Source organism: Euprymna scolopes, chromosome 42 (assembly GCF_053919585.1).
Source record: "Euprymna scolopes isolate OS-2025 chromosome 42, ASM5391958v1, whole genome shotgun sequence".
In the NCBI taxonomy this organism is placed as follows: Eukaryota; Metazoa; Mollusca; class Cephalopoda; order Sepiida; family Sepiolidae; genus Euprymna; species Euprymna scolopes.
In genome coordinates, this window is record NC_136523.1 from 17,446,093 (window position 1) to 17,468,313 (window position 22,221).

At 32.7% G+C, this 22,221-nt stretch overlaps 1 protein-coding gene across 2 annotated transcripts in view; it reads right to left on the reverse strand.

The window, feature by feature from the left end:
• The window catches only part of LOC145266946 (drebrin-like protein B), a 103,450-nt gene that overhangs the window by 10,802 nt on the left and 70,427 nt on the right, over window positions 1-22,221 (reverse strand). Inside the window, exons 9-11 of one of the 2 annotated variants that reach the window (XM_080122764.1) lie at window positions 20,853-20,891; window positions 11,025-11,105; window positions 4,152-4,261 (exon numbers count right to left, since the gene is read on the reverse strand). In XM_080122764.1, coding sequence (XP_079978890.1) covers window positions 4,152-4,261; window positions 11,025-11,105; window positions 20,853-20,891 — 230 coding nt within the window. The remainder of the gene's footprint in view (window positions 1-4,151; window positions 4,262-11,024; window positions 11,106-20,852; window positions 20,892-22,221) is intronic. The other variant, XM_080122765.1, reaches the window with a different exon arrangement.

Sequence of the window (22,221 nt, forward strand, 5' to 3'; positions counted from 1 at the left end):
TCGACGTACATATCCCCGACAAACCCACTTAATAGCAAAATCACACCCCTTCACTGTTGTGGTTCCTAAATGCCAAAAAGCCTTCTACTCTAATAGTTTCTTCCCTCGAACAGCTAGACTTTGGAATTCCCTTCCTGCTACCTGTTTCCCTGACTGTACTGATATGCATAAGTTTAAATGTAACGTAAACCAACATCTTGTTAATCTTTCCTAGGCATGGTTCCAAATAGTAGCCCCTTACGTCTAAGGGGCGATATGCCTTGTTTGGGGTGACGGGGGAGTAAAAAAAAATATATATCTTCAAACATTTATTTGTGGCGAAAAGATACTATGCTTAATGTAACCCTTACTGCTGATACTAATCCGCTTGTGAACTGTTCTTTGTGGGGAGGTGTGGGTGAGCCTTAGTAATCAAGCAGGTCATCGTCTGGGTCATCATGGTCATCAACCTCAAGTGTGTCAATCAAAGCTTCTTGCTCAGCAATCACGTTCACCATAAACTGTTTGTGGTGAGGTTGGTTGGTTGTTTTTGTTTTACGGCATATCAACCCTTTTCAGGTTATTTAATGCCGAATCCAGTTATTTTGAAGAAAAATTTTTAATAGAATATATTTGTTGTTTTCAAGTCAGTTTCTATTTAACCCATAGTTGGGATCCTAACAGGTACTACCACTCCGGGTCAGAGTGAACCTGGGAGCAATGGCAATTAAAGGGTGGCTCCACACTCCCCAAAGCCCGCAAGCTGGGGCCTCACCACTGGATATAGTTTAAGGTCATATCCAGGACCTTGTGGTGAGGTAGAATGAAGGTTAACAGGGCCTTAATATCCTCCAGCTTCTTAAAATCCAGTTTAACAGGTGTTCACTATTTTGTTTTATGGCATATCAACTAGTGATGGGACGATCCCAATATTTTTCCAGATTCCGATACAATTACCGATTCCGTACTAAATTACCGATTCTTTATAAATCTCTAAATATTTAACCATAAAATTGTTATTTTATCCCGATTACTGTAGAAACACATTGTAAATGTGCATGTATTTTCTCAAACGTAAAAACACACTTGTGAGTGGATGGTATAGAGATTTTTGCCTTACATCAATTTAAATCAATAAATATTTATTATTACTACAAGCAGTGGAAGATGTTTCTTAAACCAAAATCAAATAAAAAAAGATAATTTAAGGAATCAGTTTTGGCATCAGAAAATAGGCTCAAATTTTTCAGATTCCAATACCCTAAAAAGCTCTGTTTTCGATTCCCGATTCCGATCAATCATCCCAACACTTATCAACCTTTTTTCATGTTATTGTAATGGTGTACAGCCATTTCAAATAATACTCAAGTGATGTAGCTGTTACATTCTAACACGGACCCAATGTTGTGTACGAATCGGTACCGGAACTGAGCAAGCCGAGTATGCAGGGTCCCCCTTCCACAAGTGAAAAGTTTACTTTTACCATGACTAATGTTTGTGCAAAATTAAAAAAAAAATTCAAGGAGTGGTTATTGAAAAAAGTGTAAACAAACGAATGAACAAACAATTTTGGTGTCAATTTCACCCCTATAATGCCCCCATGGGGGCAACCAGAGTTATCCCAGAAACTCCGTTCTAGCAAAAATTTACTTTTACTATGACTAATGTTTGTGCAAAAGTTTTTAAAAATTCAAGGAGTGGTTATTGAGAATAGTGCAAACAAACAAATGGACAAACGATTTGGGGGCAATTTTACCTTTATAATGCCCCCTTCGGTGGGGTGTGGGGGGGGCAACCAGAGTTACACCAGAAAATCTGTTCTAGCAAAAATTTACTTTCACCATGACTAATGTTTGTGCAAAATTACAAAAAAAATTCAAGGAGTGGTTATTGAGAAAAGTGCGAACAAATGAACAAACGGATGAATGGGCGTGAATCACTAGGTTCAATCTCTCCTTTGTTGGCGGACCAAAAATCGAATTCTGTGCAAATACATAAAATGAATGTGTATGGTTGTTATTACGATAACAAAACACAATTATTACAAAGAGAACAACAGAACAGTTGCTGCTGACAACAAAAAGAAAGACAGATTAACTTGAGATGTTTTTTGTTAATTAATTCCTAAAGAAAAGAAAGAAAAACATTTACTACTGCTGATATTAAGAGTAAACATCTTTCCTGTAGTTGAAGAGGAAAAAAAAAAGGAAGAAAAATAATCCGGTACGCAGTGTGAATACTAATTTACAGCATATTTCAGTCCCGTAAATTATTTAGAGTTGAAAGAACACACAGAATGTCAGCTCTCAGTATTCATGCAGAGTGCCAGATTATTTTTTCTCCTCTTGACCAACAACAGCAAAGATGTTCACTCTTAATATCAACAGCAGTAGAAGTAGTAGTTCTTTCATTTCTTCACCCACAACAGTCCAAAAACAAAAGCATCCAAAAACAAAGAATAAAAATGAAGAAAAATCTCACTCCTTTATTTCATGGATGGTAAACAGCGCCTACTTTTCATAATCATATGCTCGAAATTGAACAGCTCACTACAGTGTGTGGTTACCATATTTTACAGCAGGCGCATGCCAGTCATGGACACTCGCTACAATAACTATAAGACTTGGCCTTTTGATCAGATCAAGGTGTAGTATCTGTTCTTCAGATGCTGCGCTTCCATTTCTTGTTCTCTTTCGGTGGAGGATCGGTCCTTCACGACTGAGACAATTTTTTATCTTTGTACCTTTTCTCCACGTTAAAAAACGACCCTGGTGTCTAACTCTGTCCTGTGGGGAGGCATAGTAAATAGGTACAATAACTACAAAAACCTAATCTGCTAAAACACAAAGTTGTATATGTTATCATGATTATCATCCATTTTATATTGACAGTGTTTAGTAATTGACTCACACAAACCTATCTCTGACCAGGTCTTTATTTATCCTTCTTTCTTTCTTTCAAGCCCATTTTCATCAAATTCCTTGACCTTTCCAATGTGAACTGATCCTGCTACTTTAACTGTTCTACATCTATTAATGCAAGAACTCTCATCCATTCTTTCAGCATGACCATATCACACACATATATATATATATATATATATATATGGTCCCCCCTTGCCAAACTTTCACAAGAAACACTAGACTAGCTGAAAACATTATCAATAATTTTCCCCACTCTTTATCTGTGTCTAAACCTAAACATAGATTCCATGATCAAAGCTTCTTTCTTAGAACTGCACGCCTGTGGAATTGTCTTCCGTTTTCCTGCTTTCCAGCTGTCTATAATATGGTTGTCTTCAAGTCCAACGTGAACAAGTTTCTGATGAGCCGTTCCACTTAAGTTAACAAATTTACCGAACTTCCATTACTATTGATTACTATATTGTCCTTTTGACTACTCTACACTCTTTAACCCTTATCCTTGAGTGGCCGATCGGCCTTGATAAATGGTGACGCTTATGTAAAAAAAAAAAAAATATATATATATATATATATATATATATGTGATCTGATCATTTGCTGGGGAGAGTTTGTAGAGTGAAGACATGGCTTTTAGTCTTGATAAGTGATAACACATTAGTATAAAAAAATCCTCTCATGATATTCTTCATCATTCAATTACTTACCCAAAAATTCTCATCCATTCTTTCAACATATACATACCATCAAAGTTTCTGTTTCGCATGCTTCTGTCTACACTGTCTGAATTTAATCTTCCTCTGAGGTCATCAAAGCTAAGCTCGTGTTTGAGACAAGTATTACACATTGGTCGTATCATTGTTATAGCATGCTATCCCTCTCACTTAACTCCAGTTCATCCTCATCACTTTCTCCCATGTTTCTCTTGGATCTTTCTCCATGAGAACAGATCCTGCTACCTCAACTGTTCTACTACATAAACTAACCCAAGAACTCTCACCCATTCTTTCAATGCGGCCATACCATCAAAGTCTCCTGTTCTGCACACATTTCTCTACACTGTCCCGATTTAGTCTTCCTCTGAAGTCATCAGACCTAAGCCTATCTTTAATGCAAGCCTATCTTTAATGCTTACATTCTACGAGCGGGAGAAATTATTGATAGTGGCTTCAGTTAGACGAGTGTTTTTCGCGAAACTCTAACCCTGAATACTGCAAGCAGGCGGGATAATGAATAATAAGCAATACGTACATGACAGGTGGTGTAGAGGATGCCATTGTGTCAAAATCTGTTTGTCGTGATCGTTGTTCGAATAATGCCCTGTTGCTCTGCGCTCGATTTGAAGACAAGGAAGCTGCTTCCTGAAAAATATACAAAAGAGAGAGAGAGACGAAGATGAGAAAAAAATACACAAAATGGCGTTTTCTATGTTATGACTGAACGCTGAGTCGCTCTTTAACAACATTTCCAAAAACATTCCCAATGTTATAAGTCAACCCCAAAAAATAACTTCAAAATTGTCTCCCAGAAATTTGACTTATACACTGATGCAATTCTCTATCTATATAAAAGCCAATCACGTCCAAGGATGGAATACTGTTGTCATATCTGGGCAGGAGCTGCTATAAACAGCCTATTCTGCCTTGACAGAGTACAAAATAGACTTCATGGCTTAGTGGGGGATGCCCTTTTCTCTACCCTGCAACCTCTCTCCCACAGAAGAGACGTTGCAAGCCTATCCTTGTTTTATCGTTATTTCCATGGCAGGTGCTCGTCTGAGCTCCAATCTCTAGTCCCCCCTCGCCAATCTTTCACGAAAAACACCCGTCTAGCTGAATCCACTGTGAAAAATTTCCCCCACTCTATATCTGTGCCTAAACCAAAACGCGGATTCCATGAACAAAGCTTCTTTCTTAGAACTGCACGCCTGTGGAACTCTGTTCCGTCTGCCTGCTTCCCTCCGGACTACAACTTGGATGTCTTCAAGTCCAATGTTAACAAATTCCTAATTAACCGCCCCCTTAATTAAACACTTCATCAAATCTCCACACTAACATAATGTACTTGCAATAACCCTTATCCCTGAGTGGCTTCCGGGCCTTGATAAGTGGTGATCACTATGTAAAAAAACAAAAACAAAACAAAAAAAAAACATTTAATCTCATGCAATTTCAGATTCATGCACAATCTATACTCCTATAAATTCGTTTTTCATATTAAAAACCCTCTTTTTTACTCATTTAAAAAGAAAATACAATTTTCTTATATATGGATTTTGGTATTGCATTCGCTAGCAACAAAAGATCTAGCTAATTTGCATATTCTTTAAACCATTCATTTTAATTAATTCCCTGTTAGTTGCTTCGTTTTTCTAATGGAATAATCATCTTTAGTTAACTATTATGCGTAATTATATTCATGCAGACATTTGATATGATTTATACTTGCATAATATTTGCATAAAAAGTTTACAGCAAACACAAAATTGTTTCCATATATATTTATGTGTACGTATATATTTTTGTTGAACAAATTTTGCCTCCCAAACTCCTCCTAGAGTTTTTGGTCTACAGACATGAAACTTCATATATAAGGTATTTGAATCCATGCAAAACTTTATATTTGGGTTTTAGCCTGGAAAAATCGGTGCAAAAGTGTGAAAATTAAAAAAAAAAATGAAATTTGCCAGGTGAAGGTCGAACGCCGGCATTACAAATGCATAACGTAGTAGTTATTGGTTCATGTTTTAATTTTTAACCTTTCAGTAGACATGTTTTCATAGCCCAGTCATTTACGGCAGAGGCAAACTAAATCGTGAGCTGAACGTTTTGGTTTCGATTCTCGGTGGTGGCGCAAGAGTCTTTTTTTTTTTTTTTATACTTTTTAAATCATTACTATATATTGCATCCAATCTATCTATCTATATATATATATATATATATATATATATATATATATAAAAGTGAAAATGTCTGTCTTTTCTCTATGGTAGTTAAGGAAGACTATTATACAGAAAGGCATTACTTTACATATTCATACTTTTTAATATATATATATATATATATATACATGCACATAATCTTATGAACAGTACATAGGACCCGGGCAAAGCCGGGCAGAACTGCTAGTAGAATAATAAATTAAATAATACGTAAGATAAAATATAATAATAATATTAGTGACGGGATGGATTCCAATATAATTCCTGATTCCGATTCTTTATAAATCTTTAAATATTTAACTTTAATTTATTTTTCCTGATTACTGTAAAAACGCATTTTCTCAAATGTAAAACCACACTTGTTTGGCGATCTATAAATTTCAGTATTACTGGTAGTTTAAAATAAAGATTTATTATTTTATTATTATTACCAGCAGTGGAAGAGTGTGTTTTAACCAAAATCTTGTAAAATAAAATAATTATTAAATGAATCATTTTTGGCATTGGAAAATAGGCACAATTTTTTTATGATTCTGATTCTGATACTCCCTAAAGTTCTGATTTTTACGATTCTGATTCTGATACTCCCTAAAGTTCTGATTTTTACGATTCTGATTCTGATACTCCCTAAAGTTCTGATTTTTACGATTCTGATTCTGATACTCCCTAAAGTTCTGATTTTTACGATTCTGATTCTGATACTCCCTAAAGTTCTGATTTTTACGATTCTGATTCTGATACTCCCTAAAGTTCTGATTTTTACGATTCTGATACTCCCTAAAGTTCTGATTTTTACGATTCTGATTCTGATACTCCCTAAAGTTCTGATTTTTACGATTCTGATTCTGATACTCCCTAAAGTTCTGATTTTTATGATTCTGATTTTGATACTCCTTAAAGTTCTGATTTTTACGATTCTGATTCTGATACTCCCTAAAGTTCTGATTTTTACGATTCTGATTCTGATACTCCCTAAAGTTCTGATTTTTACGATTCTGATTCTGATACTCCCTAAAGTTCTGATTTTTACGATTCTGATTCTGATACTCCCTAAAGTTCTGATTTTTACGATTCTGATTCTGATACTCCCTAAAGTTCTGATTTTTACGATTCTGATTCTGATACTCCCTAAAGTTCTGATTTTTACGATTCTGATTCTGATACTCCCTAAAGTTCTGATTTTTACGATTCTGATTCTGATACTCCCTAAAGTTCTGATTTTTACGATTCTGATACTCCCTAAAGTTCTGATTTTTACGATTCTGATTCTGATACTCCCTAAAGTTCTGATTTTTACGATTCTGATTCTGATACTCCCTAAAGTTCTGATTTTTACGATTCTGATACTCCCTAAAGTTCTGATTTTTACGATTCTGATACTCCCTAAAGTTCTGATTTTTACGATTCTGATTCTGATACTCCCTAAAGTTCTGATTTTTACGATTCTGATTCTGATACTCCCTAAAGTTCTGATTTTTACGATTCTGATTCTGATACTCCCTAAAGTTCTGATTTTTACGATTCTGATTCTGATACTCCCTAAAGTTCTGATTTTTACGATTCTGATTCTGATACTCCCTAAAGTTCTGATTTTTACGATTCTGATACTCCCTAAAGTTCTGATTTTTACGATTCTGATTCTGATACTCCCTAAAGTTCTGATTTTTACGATTCTGATTCTGATACTCCCTAAAGTTCTGATTTTTACGATTCTGATTCTGATACTCCCTAAAGTTCTGATTTTTACGATTCTGATTCTGATACTCCCTAAAGTTCTGATTTTTACGATTCTGATTCTGATACTCCCTAAAGTTCTGATTTTTACGATTCTGATTCTGATACTCCCTAAAGTTCTGATTTTTACGATTCTGATTCTGATACTCCCTAAAGTTCTGATTTTTACGATTCTGATACTCCCTAAAGTTCTGATTTTTACGATTCTGATTCTGATACTCCCTAAAGTTCTGATTTTTACGATTCTGATTCTGATACTCCCTAAAGTTCTGATTTTTACGATTCTGATACTCCCTAAAGTTCTGATTTTTACGATTCTGATTCTGATACTCCCTAAAGTTCTGATTTTTACGATTCTGATTCTGATACTCCCTAAAGTTCTGATTTTTACGATTCTGATACTCCCTAAAGTTCTGATTTTTACGATTCTGATTCTGATACTCCCTAAAGTTCTGATTTTTACGATTCTGATTCTGATACTCCCTAAAGTTCTGATTTTTACGATTCTGATTCTGATACTCCCTAAAGTTCTGATTTTTACGATTCTGATTCTGATACTCCCTAAAGTTCTGATTTTTACGATTCTGATTCTGATACTCCCTAAAGTTCTGATTTTTACGATTCTGATTCTGATACTCCCTAAAGTTCTGATTTTTACGATTCTGATTCTGATACTCCCTAAAGTTCTGATTTTTACGATTCTGATTCTGATACTCCCTAAAGTTCTGATTTTTACGATTCTGATTCTGATACTCCCTAAAGTTCTGATTTTTACGATTCTGATACTCCCTAAAGTTCTGATTTTTACGATTCTGATTCTGATACTCCCTAAAGTTCTGATTTTTACGATTCTGATTCTGATACTCCCTAAAGTTCTGATTTTTACGATTCTGATTCTGATACTCCCTAAAGTTCTGATTTTTACGATTCTGATTCTGATACTCCCTAAAGTTCTGATTTTTACGATTCTGATTCTGATACTCCCTAAAGTTCTGATTTTTACGATTCTGATTCTGATACTCCCTAAAGTTCTGATTTTTACGATTCTGATTCTGATACTCCCTAAAGTTCTGATTTTTACGATTCTGATTCTGATACTCCCTAAAGTTCTGATTTTTACGATTCTGATTCTGATACTCCCTAAAGTTCTGATTTTTACGATTCTGATTCTGATACTACCTAAAGTTCTGATATTTACGATTCTGATTCTGATACTCCCTAAAGTTCTGATTTTTACGATTCTGATTCTGATACTCCCTAAAGTTCTGATTTTTACGATTCTGATTCTGATACTCCCTAAAGTTCTGATTTTTACGATTCTGATTCTGATACTCCCTAAAGTTCTGATTTTTACGATTCTGATTCTGATACTCCCTAAAGTTCTGATTTTTACGATTCTGATACTCCCTAAAGTTCTGATTTTTACGATTCTGATTCTGATACTCCCTAAAGTTCTGATTTTTACGATTCTGATTCTGATACTCCCTAAAGTTCTGATTTTTACGATTCTGATTCTGATACTCCCTAAAGTTCTGATTTTTACGATTCTGATTCTGATACTCCCTAAAGTTCTGATTTTTACGATTCTGATTCTGATACTCCCTAAAGTTCTGATTTTTACGATTCTGATTCTGATACTCCCTAAAGTTCTGATTTTTACGATTCTGATTCTGATACTCCCTAAAGTTCTGATTTTTACGATTCTGATTCTGATACTCCCTAAAGTTCTGATTTTTACGATTCTGATTCTGATACTCCCTAAAGTTCTGATTTTTACGATTCTGATTCTGATACTACCTAAAGTTCTGATATTTACGATTCTGATTCTGATACTCCCTAAAGTTCTGATTTTTACGATTCTGATTCTGATACTCCCTAAAGTTCTGATTTTTACGATTCTGATTCTGATACTCCCTAAAGTTCTGATTTTTACGATTCTGATTCTGATACTCCCTAAAGTTCTGATTTTTACGATTCTGATTCTGATACTCCCTAAAGTTCTGATTTTTACGATTCTGATACTCCCTAAAGTTCTGATTTTTACGATTCTGATTCTGATACTCCCTAAAGTTCTGATTTTTACGATTCTGATTCTGATACTCCCTAAAGTTCTGATTTTTACGATTCTGATTCTGATACTCCCTAAAGTTCTGATTTTTACGATTCTGATTCTGATACTCCCTAAAGTTCTGATTTTTACGATTCTGATTCTGATACTCCCTAAAGTTCTGATTTTTACGATTCTGATTCTGATACTACCTAAAGTTCTGATTTTTACGATTCTGATTCTGATACTACCTAAAGTTCTGATTTTTACGATTCTGATTCTGATACTCCATAAAGTTCTGATTTTTACAGTTCTGATTTTACGATGCTTGATTTATCATCCCAACACTAAATAATATACACATACGATTTACACAGTTACAATAATAAATTAAAAATATGCAAAATAACATATAATAATTACACAACTGTAACGCGCAGTGTTTTGCTTGGTCAGATGCTGACAAAATTACTTCCGGTCGATTGCTCAGGTGGTTTACTACACAATTTAACACAACTTACTCATGACACGCAGGAGACTTATTGTGCTGTACTGAGTGGGAAATGACCGAACATCTGGATTTTTAAATACAAGGCATACTAATGAGGTTTTCCAGGGTGTTGGGAAGCAATTCTACTTAAGACAATGCCAACACAGCTTTGTAAGTATGGGAGCTAGTTGCGGTCGAAGCTTTTTCAGCACTATAATTGGAATGTTGTCAGGGCCAGTTGCTTTATTGGAATCAAGGTTTTTGTATTAACTTGGCAACATTACGCACATATATTTGTATGTCGCATAGTGTGTTTTCAGATACAGGAGGAAATACAGGGGATTGGCAGCCTTGATTGCAAAAAGTAGAATTAGCTTCAAAGTTCTTGGCAAAGAGTTTGGCTTTGTCCGATGCTGACGAGATAACCTCAGATCCATTGATGATGGTTAGGATATAGGACACACCTCTGTTTAGGACCCTGCTTGTTATTCACCAAAAAAGAACCAAGCCGCTGCTCAGCTACTTTGGACTTGACGACTCTCTTAAATTCTTTATTACTCTTTTACAGAGGTTGTTGGCAGTCCTAAAAGTGCCTTTCGTTTCAGAACATCTTTCATTAAAAGCAATGGAAACAATGGTTTCTGTGCACAATGGCAGTGTCACATTCTAGAGTGAACCATGGCTGGCTATTAGGTTTTTACTGGAATCTCTTGGAGGGTATGAAGCAGGCTATACTAACAGTTAACAATAAAAAAATATGCAAAAATAAAATATAAGAAAAATATACACATATATACACTTTACACAACTACAACCTTGAACTGTACATTCTTACTAGACGGCACAAAAATTGGGGAGCATTATAATAAAAAATATAACAGTAGCAATGAAGAATGAGAGACTAAAACTTACCGCTGCTCTTTCTTTCCGCAGGGATTCCGATCGATTTCTTCGTTCTTCCTCGTCTTGTTTCGATTCAGCTTGCATGACTGCCTGCACGAAATCACAAAAATGACAAAACATCGGATAAATTTCTTCAAAGCTTCACCACTAAACCAAATGCTGCCATTCCCAAAATTAGGAGCCTAAATGATAGACTCCTGAAATTTTATACGGTCAAATTCTTATGTACTATATATATATCAAGCAGTGAATATATTTTACTCTTAACTAATCCGAAGAAATAGCAACAATAAACCAACCAAATTATTTATATCAAGCAGATAATCTATTTTGCCCTTAACTAATCCAAAGAAATAGAAACAATCAACCAACTAAATTATTATGTAAAGCAGTGAATCTATTTTGCGCTTAACTAATCTGAAGAAATGGCAACAATCAAACCCACCAAATTATTATATCAAGCAGTGAATCTATTTTGTCCTTAATTAATCAAAAGAAATAGCAACAATCAACCCACCAAATTATTATAATCAAGCAGTGAATCTATTTTGTCCTTAATTAATCCAAAGAAATAGCAACAATCAACCCACCAAATTATTATATCAAGCAGTGAATCTATTTTGCCCTTAATTAATCCAAAGAAATAGCAACAATCAACCAACCAAATTATTATATAAAGCAGTGAATCTATTTTGCCCTTAATTAATCCAAAGAAATAGCAACAACCAACCCACCAAATTATTATATCAAGCAGTGAATCTATTTTGCCCTTAATTAATCCAAAGAAATAGCAACAATCAACCTACCAAATTATTATATCAAGCAGTGAATCTATTTTGCCCTTAACTAATCCAAAGAAATAGCAACAATCAACCCACCAAATTATTATGTCAAGCAGTGAATCTATTTTGTCCTAAATTAATCCAAAGAAATAGCAACAATCAACCCACCAAATTATTATATCAAGCAGTGAATCTATTTTGTCCTAAATTAATCCAAAGAAATAGCAACAATCAACCCACCAAATTATTATATCAAGCAGTGAATCTATTTTGTCCTTAATTAATCCAAAGAAATAGCAACAATCAACCCACCAAATTATTATGTCAAGCAGTGAATCTATTTTGCCCTTAACTAATCCAAAGAAATAGCAACAATCAACCAACCAAATTATTATATAAAGCAGTGAATCTATTTTGTCCTTAATTAATCCAAAGAAATAGCAACAATCAACCAACCAAATTATTATATCAAGCAGTGAATATATTTTGTCCTAAATTAATCCAAAGAAATAGCAACAATCAACCCACCAAATTATTATATCAAGCAGTGAATCTATTTTGTCCTTAATTAATCCAAAGAAATAGCAACAATCAACCAACCAAATTATTATATCAAGCAGTGAATCTATTTTGCCCTTAACTAATCCAAAGAAATAGCAACAATCAACCCACCAAATTATTATGTCAAGCAGTGAATCTATTTTGTCCTTAATTAATCCAAAGAAATAGCAACAATCAACCAACCAAATTATTATATAAAGCAGTGAATCTATTTTGCCCTTAACTAATCCGAAGAAATAGCAACAATCAACCCACCAAATTATTATGTCAAGCAGTGAATCTATTTTGCCCTTAACTAATCCAAAGAAATAGCAACAATCAACCTACCAAATTATTATATCAAGCAGTGAATCTATTTTGCCCTTAACTAATCCGAAGAAATAGCAACAATCAACCAACCAAATTATTATATCAAGCAGTGAATCTATTTTGCCCTTAACTAATCCAAAGAAATAGCAACAATCAACCCACCAAATTATTATGTCAAGCAGTGAATCTATTTTGCCCTTAACTAATCCAAAGAAATAGCAACAATCAACCCACCAAATTATTATATCAAGCAGTGAATCTATTTTGTCCTTAATTAATCCAAAGAAATAGCAACAATCAACCAACCAAATTATTATATCAAGCAGTGAATCTATTTTGCCCTTAACTAATCCAAAGAAATAGCAACAATCAACCCACCAAATTATTATGTCAAGCAGTGAATCTATTTTGTCCTTAATTAATCCAAAGAAATAGCAACAATCAACCAACCAAATTATTATATAAAGCAGTGAATCTATTTTGCCCTTAATTAATCCAAAGAAATAGCAACAATCAACCCACCAAATTATTATGTCAAGCAGTGAATCTATTTTGCCCTTAACTAATCCAAAGAAATAGCAACAATCAACCTACCAAATTATTATATCAAGCAGTGAATCTATTTTGTCCTTAACTAATCCGAAGAAATAGCAACAATCAACCAACCAAATTATTATATCAAGCAGTGAATCTATTTTGCCCTTAACTAATCCAAAGAAATAGCAACAATCAACCTACCAAATTATTATATCACGCAGTGAATCTATTTTGCCCTTAACTAATCCAAAGAAATAGCAACAATCAACCTACCAAATTATTATATCACGCAGTGAATCTATTTTGCCCTTAACTAATCCGAAGAAATAGCAACAATCAACCAACCAAATTATTATATCAAGCAGTGAATCTATTTTGCCCTTAATCCAAAGAAATAGCAACAATCAACCCACCAAATTATTATATCAAGCAGTGAATCTATTTTGCCCTTAACTAATCCAAAGAAATAGCAACAATCAACCCACCAAATTATTATATCAAGCAGTGAATCTATTTTGTCCTTAATTAATCCAAAGAAATAGCAACAATCAACCTACCAAATTATTATATCAAGCAGTGAATCTATTTTGCCCTTAACTAATCCGAAGAAATAGCAACAATCAACCTACCAAATTATTATATCAAGCAGTGAATCTATTTTGCCCTTAACTAATCCAAAGAAATAGCAACAATCAACCCACCAAATTATTATATCAAGCAGTGAATCTATTTTGCCCTTAACTAATCCGAAGAAATAGCAACAATCAACCAACCAAATTATTATGTCAAGCAGTGAATCTATTTTGTCCTTAATTAATCCAAAGAAATAGCAACAATCAACCAACCAAATTATTATGTCAAGCAGTGAATCTATTTTGCCCTTAATTAATCCAAAGAAATAGCAACAATCAACCAACCAAATTATTATATCAAGCAGTGAATCTATTTTGCCCTTAACTAATCCGAAGAAATAGCAACAATCAACCCACCAAATTATTATACCAAGCAGTGAATCTATTTTGCCCTTAACTAATCCAAAGAAATAGCAACAATCAACCCACCAAATTATTATATCAAGCAGTGAATCTATTTTGCCCTTAACTAATCCGAAGAAATAGCAACAATCAACCAACCAAATTATTATATCAAGCAGTGAATCTATTTTGCCCTTAACTAATCCAAAGAAATAGCAACAATCAACCCACCAAATTATTATATCAAGCAGTGAATCTATTTTGCCCTTAACTAATCCAAAGAAATAGCAACAATCAACCCACCAAATTATTATATCAAGCAGTGAATCTATTTTGCCCTTAACTTATCCGAAGAAATAGCAACAATCAACCAACCAAATTATTATATCAAGCAGTGAATCTATTTTGCCCTTAACTAATTCGAAGAAATAGCAACAATCAACCCACCAAATTATTATATCAAGCAGTGAATCTATTTTGCCCTTAACTAATCCGAAGAAATAGCAACAATCAACCTACCAAATTATTATATCAAGCAGTGAATCTATTTTGCCCTTAACTAATCCGAAGAAATAGCAACAATCAACCAACCAAATTATTATATCAAGCAGTGAATCTATTTTGTCCTTAATTAATCCAAAGAAATAGCAACAATCAACCTACCAAATTATTATATCAAGCAGTGAATCTATTTTGCCCTTAACTAATCCGAAGAAATAGCAACAATCAACCAACCAAATTATTATATCAAGCAGTGAATCTATTTTGCCCTTAACTAATCCGAAGAAATAGCAACAATCAACCCACCAAATTATTATATCAAGCAGTGAATCTATTTTGCCCTTAACTAATCCGAAGAAATAGCAACAATCAACCAACCAAATTATTATGTCAAGCAGTGAATCTATTTTGCCCTTAACTAATCCGAAGAAATAGCAACAATCAACCAACCAAATTATTATATCAAGCAGTGAATCTATTTTGCCCTTAACTAATCCAAAGAAATAGCAACAATCAACCCACCAAATTATTATATCAAGCAGTGAATCTATTTTGCCCTTAACTAATCCGAAGAAATAGCAACAATCAACCTACCAAATTATTATATCAAGCAGTGAATCTATTTTGCCCTTAACTAATCCGAAGAAATAGCAACAATCAACCTACCAAATTATTATATCAAGCAGTGAATCTATTTTGCCCTTAACTAATCCAAAGAAATAGCAACAATCAACCAACCAAATTATTATATAAAGCAGTGAATCTATTTTGTCCTTAATTAATCAGAAGAAATAGCAACAATCAACCAACCAAATTATTATATCAAGCAGTGAATCTATTTTGTCCTTAATTAATCCAAAGAAATAGCAACAATCAACCAACCAAATTATTATATCAAGCAGTGAATCTATTTTGCCCTTAACTAATCCGAAGAAATAGCAACAATCAACCAACCAAATTATTATATCAAGCAGTGAATCTATTTTGCCCTTAACTAATCCAAAGAAATAGCAACAATCAACCTACCAAATTATTATATCAAGCAGTGAATCTATTTTGCCCTTAACTAATCCGAAGAAATAGCAACAATCAACCAACCAAATTATTATATCAAGCAGTGAATCTATTTTGTCCTTAATTAATCCAAAGAAATAGCAACAATCAACCCACCAAATTATTATATCAAGCAGTGAATCTATTTTGTCCTTAATTAATCCAAAGAAATAGCAACAATCAACCTACCAAATTATTATGTCAAGCAGTGAATCTATTTTGCCCTTAATTAATCCAAAGAAATAGCAACAATCAACCTACCAAATTATTATGTCAAGCAGTGAATCTATTTTGCCCTTAACTAATCCGAAGAAATAATAACAATCAACCAACCAAATTATTATATCAAGCAGTGAATCTATTTTGTCCTTAATTAATCCAAAGAAATAGCAACAATCAACCAACCAAATTATTATATCAAGCAGTGAATCTATTTTGTCCTTAATTAATCCAAAAAAATAGCAACAATCAACCAACCAAATTATTATATCAGGCAGTGAATCTATTTTGTCCTTAATTAATCCAAAAAAATAGCAACAATCAACCCTCCAAATTATTATATCAAGCAGTGAATCTATTTTGCCCTTAACTAATCCAAAGAAATAGCAACAATCAACCCACCAAATTATTATGTCAAGCAGTGAATCTATTTTGCCCTTAACTAATCTAAGAAGAGGTACCATTTTAAATTTCCGCAAATCATTTCGTCGTTTGCATATTTTAAAACTAAACATTAATCAGAAGTGACTTTTCCAGGGCATTCATTTTCAAGCCCAAATATCAGCTGACATGATATTGTAAACAAACACGGATGGAATTTGATGAACAACATCATCATTATTTTTTTTTTTTCGAATTATTCCTCGTATAATAATCAATAGAGGATGGATTCTATAATAATACATACGCAATCTGCATAAATTAAAATGTCATGTATAAGCGTATTATATGATAGGGCAACATTGGTCTGCCAGGTAGTTTTTTATAATGAACTATAAAAAAAAATAATGTACATAAATCAACTTTTCAGCTCCAAGATAAACAGTTATATGTGTTTGCAATAAACATCAATCTATTCATTTTTTCTAATTAATGATACTAGGTAAAATATTTTCATTAATCCTTTTGACAATTTTTTGTCATTGATTAAATGATTCTTATAATATAGTTGGTTCTTTTTCTTATTTTATTTGAATTAAAAATATGAGTTATTCCCCAGCATTACAGTAAATTCATAATACAGGGTGATCGCTAGAGAAGCGGGGAAATTTGTCAAACAATGATTTATTTTCACAAAAAATAATTTTTACAAAGTCTTTCAAAGACAAATGTTATATTATACTCATAGATACTCCAAATGTTATATTATACTCATAGATACTCAAAATGTTATATTATACTCATAGATACTCAAAATGTTATATTATACTCATAGATACTCAAAATGTTATATTATACTCATAGATACTCAAAATGTTATATTATACTCATAGATACTCAAAATGTTATATTATACTCATAGATACTCAAAATGTTATATTATACTCATAGATACTCCAAATGTTATATTATACTCATAGATACTCCAAATGTTATATTATACTCATAGATACTCAAAATGTTATATTATACTCATAGATACTCAAAATGTTATATTATACTCATAGATACTCAAAATGTTATATTATACTCATAGATACTCAAAATGTTATATTATACTCATAGATACTCAAAATGTTATATTATACTCATAGATACTCAAAATGTTATATTATACTCATAGATACTCAAAATGTTATATTATACTCATAGATACTCAAAATGTTATATTATACTCATAGATACTCAAAATGTTATATTATACTCATAGATACTCCAAATGTCATCCGTGCACTTCACTGCAGCGTCTTAACCTAGAAATTTAAGCTTGTGTGGCGTTTTGAAAGGTAACTTGTGGGATATCATTCCAAGCTCTTGCCAAGCACGTTTTCAAGTCATCAATAGAGTGTATGTCACATCAACAGTACTGCGTCTCTGTTAATAACTAGCTCTAAGCGAAGTAATCCATGACATTTAAGTCCGGACTTTTTGAGGGCCAATCCTTCGGTGCAATGAAATCAGGAATAAATTGAATTGAAGCACTTGCTGTGTGAGCCTTGGCACCATCCTGCTGCCATGTCAATGTTTGGTTGACCATTACATTTCGTATATCGCTAAACATCTGTGGCCACATCTCTTCAAAATAAACCTGCACACCCATTCGACAACAGAAGAACTAATAAAAAAATAGCAATCACGCATTTTATCTAAGCTGACCTTCAAATTTCACGCTCTCTTTTAATTTTTATTTGTTGGCATATTTCTTTTAATTAATACAGAAAAAGAAATAAAATTTTAATTGCAATGGAAACAACCATGTTTTTCATACACAAGATATAAGACAATTAAATTGAAAATCTTTGAAAACCAAGAAATGTTAAGGAAATTCTTATTAAATGATAAAATCATTTTTTTTTTTTAAAGTATAAAATGTCCAAATTTTCGGTATCGAAACATCAAGGATAGGAGACATTTTATATTAAAAAAAAAAAAAAAATGATTTTATCATTTAATAAAAATTTCCTTAACATTTTGTGGTTTTCAAAGATTTTCAGTTTAACTTTACAAAATGTTTCCTATGATGTGATAAAAAAATTAAATTTAAACAATTAAATTTAAACAATTAAATTCGTTAGAAAATTGAAATTTAAACATGCTTGAGGGTTGATTGAGAATGCACCATGCAGAGAATAACATTTTTATTTGTTAAAAAAAGAGCGAAAATATTAAACAAAAGGACGTGGACAATTTTTTATTAAAAAAAAAAAAAAAAAGAAAAATAAAGAAAGTAAAAAAAGAAAAAAAAACTGGAAAAAAAAAATAAATAAATAAGGAATAACGAAAGAAAAAGAAAAGAAAAAAAAATAGTGAGAAAGAAATAAAATAAAGAGAAATTTAATAAAATCAAATATGGGGGGGGGGAACAAAGAAATAAGAGCAAAGAAAAACAGGAAGAACGAAAAGAAAGGAAAAGAAACGGGGTAAAATAGAGGTAATAGAAGAAAAAAACTAAAAAATGCAAGAGAAGAGAAAGAGAATAAATGTAGTATTGGGAATCCTAGCTTAAATGCTATCTAGGTAGTTGTAAAAATAGCAAGTTATGTAGATATATTTTCGACTCCCATCCGCAAGTTTAGTGGGGTCACAAAAGGTTAGATTTGACATCCGTCAAACTTAAGTCATCTTTTGTAAACCTAGTTAGATGCACTGGAAATTAGGGGTAACAGGAATTGTGGTCGTAGGTTTCCGGTTGGCGACCACGTGGGCTGAGAGTTAGTTTTGGACTGCAGATGAAGCAGACGTGACATTAGGGTCTCTCCTCCGACAACCATGGGTTCGAGACATAGGCTTGCCTTTTTAATAAAACAAATTGGAGCTTCAAATCCATCTCGTGTTATCGATGCATCTGTAGCAGTAAGTACCACTCCCCATGAGATGGAACCAGCGACAAGAAGATATCATCCGCTAGACAAGGCAAGCAGGTATGTACACATTACATATTTGCGCATACATTTCGAGACCCTTCAAGGCAAGAACTAAGAATAGAACGCACGTACAGACCCATATAAGTAAGAACACATATTTAAGAACACACAGACTTTAAAAGTACTCTTAAATGTAAAAGTGATCGTAAAAAGATAGTAACAAGAAAACGTAAAAGAGAACAGTAAAAAGTAAACGTTTAATAAGAAAAATAAGTAATAAATAAGAAGGACGCAAACACGAAATCTTTTATATAAAGAGAAGAAAAAAAGGAGGTAGAAAAGAAAAAGGGAGAAGAAAGAAAAGAAAAAGGCTAAGAAATGAGAAAAAAAAAGAAAGAACAAAAGAAAAAAAGTAAAATTAAAAAAGAAAGTAAAGCGCGAAGAAGAAAAAGAAAAAATGGAGGAAAAGAAAAGGAAAGCCTTAAAATAAAAGAGAAAAGAAAAGAGGGAAAAAGAAGAAACATTAGGGAAAAAAACCCCAAAAAATGCAAGAGAAAAAGAAAAGAAAGAAAAGAAAAACACAAGAAAAAAGAAAGTGGAAAAAGGGAAGAAGAAAAAAAAAGTCTAAGAAATGAGAAAAAATGAAAAGGACAAAAGAAAAAAGGGAAACTAAAACAGAAAGGAAGTAAAAAAAAGGAAAAGAAATTGAGGGAAAAGAAAAGGAATTGAGGAAAAAGAAAAGGAAAGCTTTAAAAGAAGACAAAAGAAAAAGAGGACAAAAAGAAAAAAATAACAGTAGGAAAAAACGGTTCTAATTTTGAACTCAACCAAATTCAAATATATATATATATATATATATATATATATATATATATATATATATATATATATATATATATATATATATATATATATTTAAAGTGATGGTTGTGTAGCTCCAACGAGAGAAAAAAAGACAAATCTTTATGATGTATGTAGCAGTCATGGAACAAAAAAAAAAATCATATTCCAAAAATCATGTATATCTAGCAAGTAATTTCATTTTTAACTGAAAAAAAAATCAAAATCTTATGGGTATCTGAGAAATAACTGTCTCACCCAAGAAACAAGGGAAGATAACTCAACAGTAACTCGATGTATGTTGTAATGCCAATGAATTCCCATTAATCACTTCAAAATGATTTTCTTTACTAAAATAAAAATACTCAAATTAGCATGGTTTTTGGAATATGACATTTACGTTCTAGGTATGTACATCAAAGATTTTCCTGTATTTATATATATTTTAGTTAGGTTGAATTTTAAATGAGAACCGGAGAAACAAAAGGAAAAAAGAAGCAAAAGTGAAAAGAAAAGAGGAAAAAAGATTTGATATTTTTCCTCTTTATTTTTTTTTTTTCACTCTTTAAAAAAAAAAAAAAAAAAAAAAAAAAAAAAAGGAAGGAAAAGGCAAAACAGAAGAAAAAAGAAAAAAAAGGAAGAGAAAACAAAACAGAAGGAAAAATAAAAAAAAAAATAAAACAAATGGATTAAAAAAACGGGGAAGAAAGTATTTTTATTTTGGTGGCATAGCAATGTATTCATAGTTTTACTCACAGAACTTTTGTTGACATTTTCTGTAAGGTCATCTTCGCACTGAATTTCGCAAAGAAACAAACATGGAATTGAATTCTGTTATTCCAACCGATTATGATGTTTTTATCTTGGTATAGGGCTTTGTTTTCAAGTGCATTCCCACACAGTGAGGGACCAATAACCACACCACATATAGCTATTTCCTCATTGTCTATATACAATATCTATATAATTTTAAATACGGTGGAATATACTAATTATAATCATTAGGAATAATTGAAAAACTGAAATTCGAAATTATTTGGATTCATCGGACTACTGTTCTCATCTCGAGTTTGATTTTCACAACATTTCGGCCGATGTAACTTCCAACCTTCTCCGGGTGTATCTTGTCGAACTCGGGAAGGGTTATGTCGAACTTTGGAATTTGGACGGAATTCTCGAGTTCGAAAAGATATACCTGAAGACGGTCGGAGGTTACATCAACCGAAACGTTGTGAAAATCAAACTCAAGATGAGAACAGCAGTCCGGTGAATCGAAATGATACGAATGATATAAAGAACATTTGTCTGTGTGTATGTTTTTATGTCTGGTTAAAACTAATAAATGACAAGGAAAATATCCACAAAGTTATTCATATTATTTCGATTCATCGGACTACTGTTCTCATCTTGAATGTGATTTTCACAACGTTTCGGTCGATGTAACCTCCGACCTTCTTCAGGTGTATCTTGTCAAACTCGGGAATATTTTTATCGAACTTGTTGCATTTTTTTTCTCCTGATTTTTTTCCCTCTTCTCGCGCACACTTCCTAATTTTTTTTTTTTTTTTTTACATGGAGGTCATCACTTATCAAGGCCTAGAAGCCACTCGGGGATAAGAGTTATTTGCATATACATGTTTTTCGACTACCGCCGCCGCTATTGCTGCTGCTAATCTCTTCACATGCTGGTCATCCTTTGCTGCTGCTAAATTCCACCGTGCTCATACACGCTCTGTTACATATATATTTGATATTAACAAAAATATTACGTATTCTCGGGATGTGGGTATTTATGAAGGCTAATAGCAATGCAGAAAAACTGTAATGGTGAAATAAAATATGCAGAAAGGGGTTCCGCTTGAAATTCTGTCCAAATTCACGAGTTCGCAGAAACATTCTCGAGTTTAACAAGATACACCTGAAGACGGTCGGAGGTTACATCGACCGAAACGTTGTGAAAATCAAACTCAAGATGAGAGCAGTAGTCCGATGAATCCAAACAATACAAATAACCAATCCTCATCTCAAAAATTCAGAATCGCAAAATTCAAAAGGAATTCAGTTTAGTAACATGTTATTTAGTTATGAAATCATTTGTGCGGTAAGAGAAAGTGGTTTATTTTTG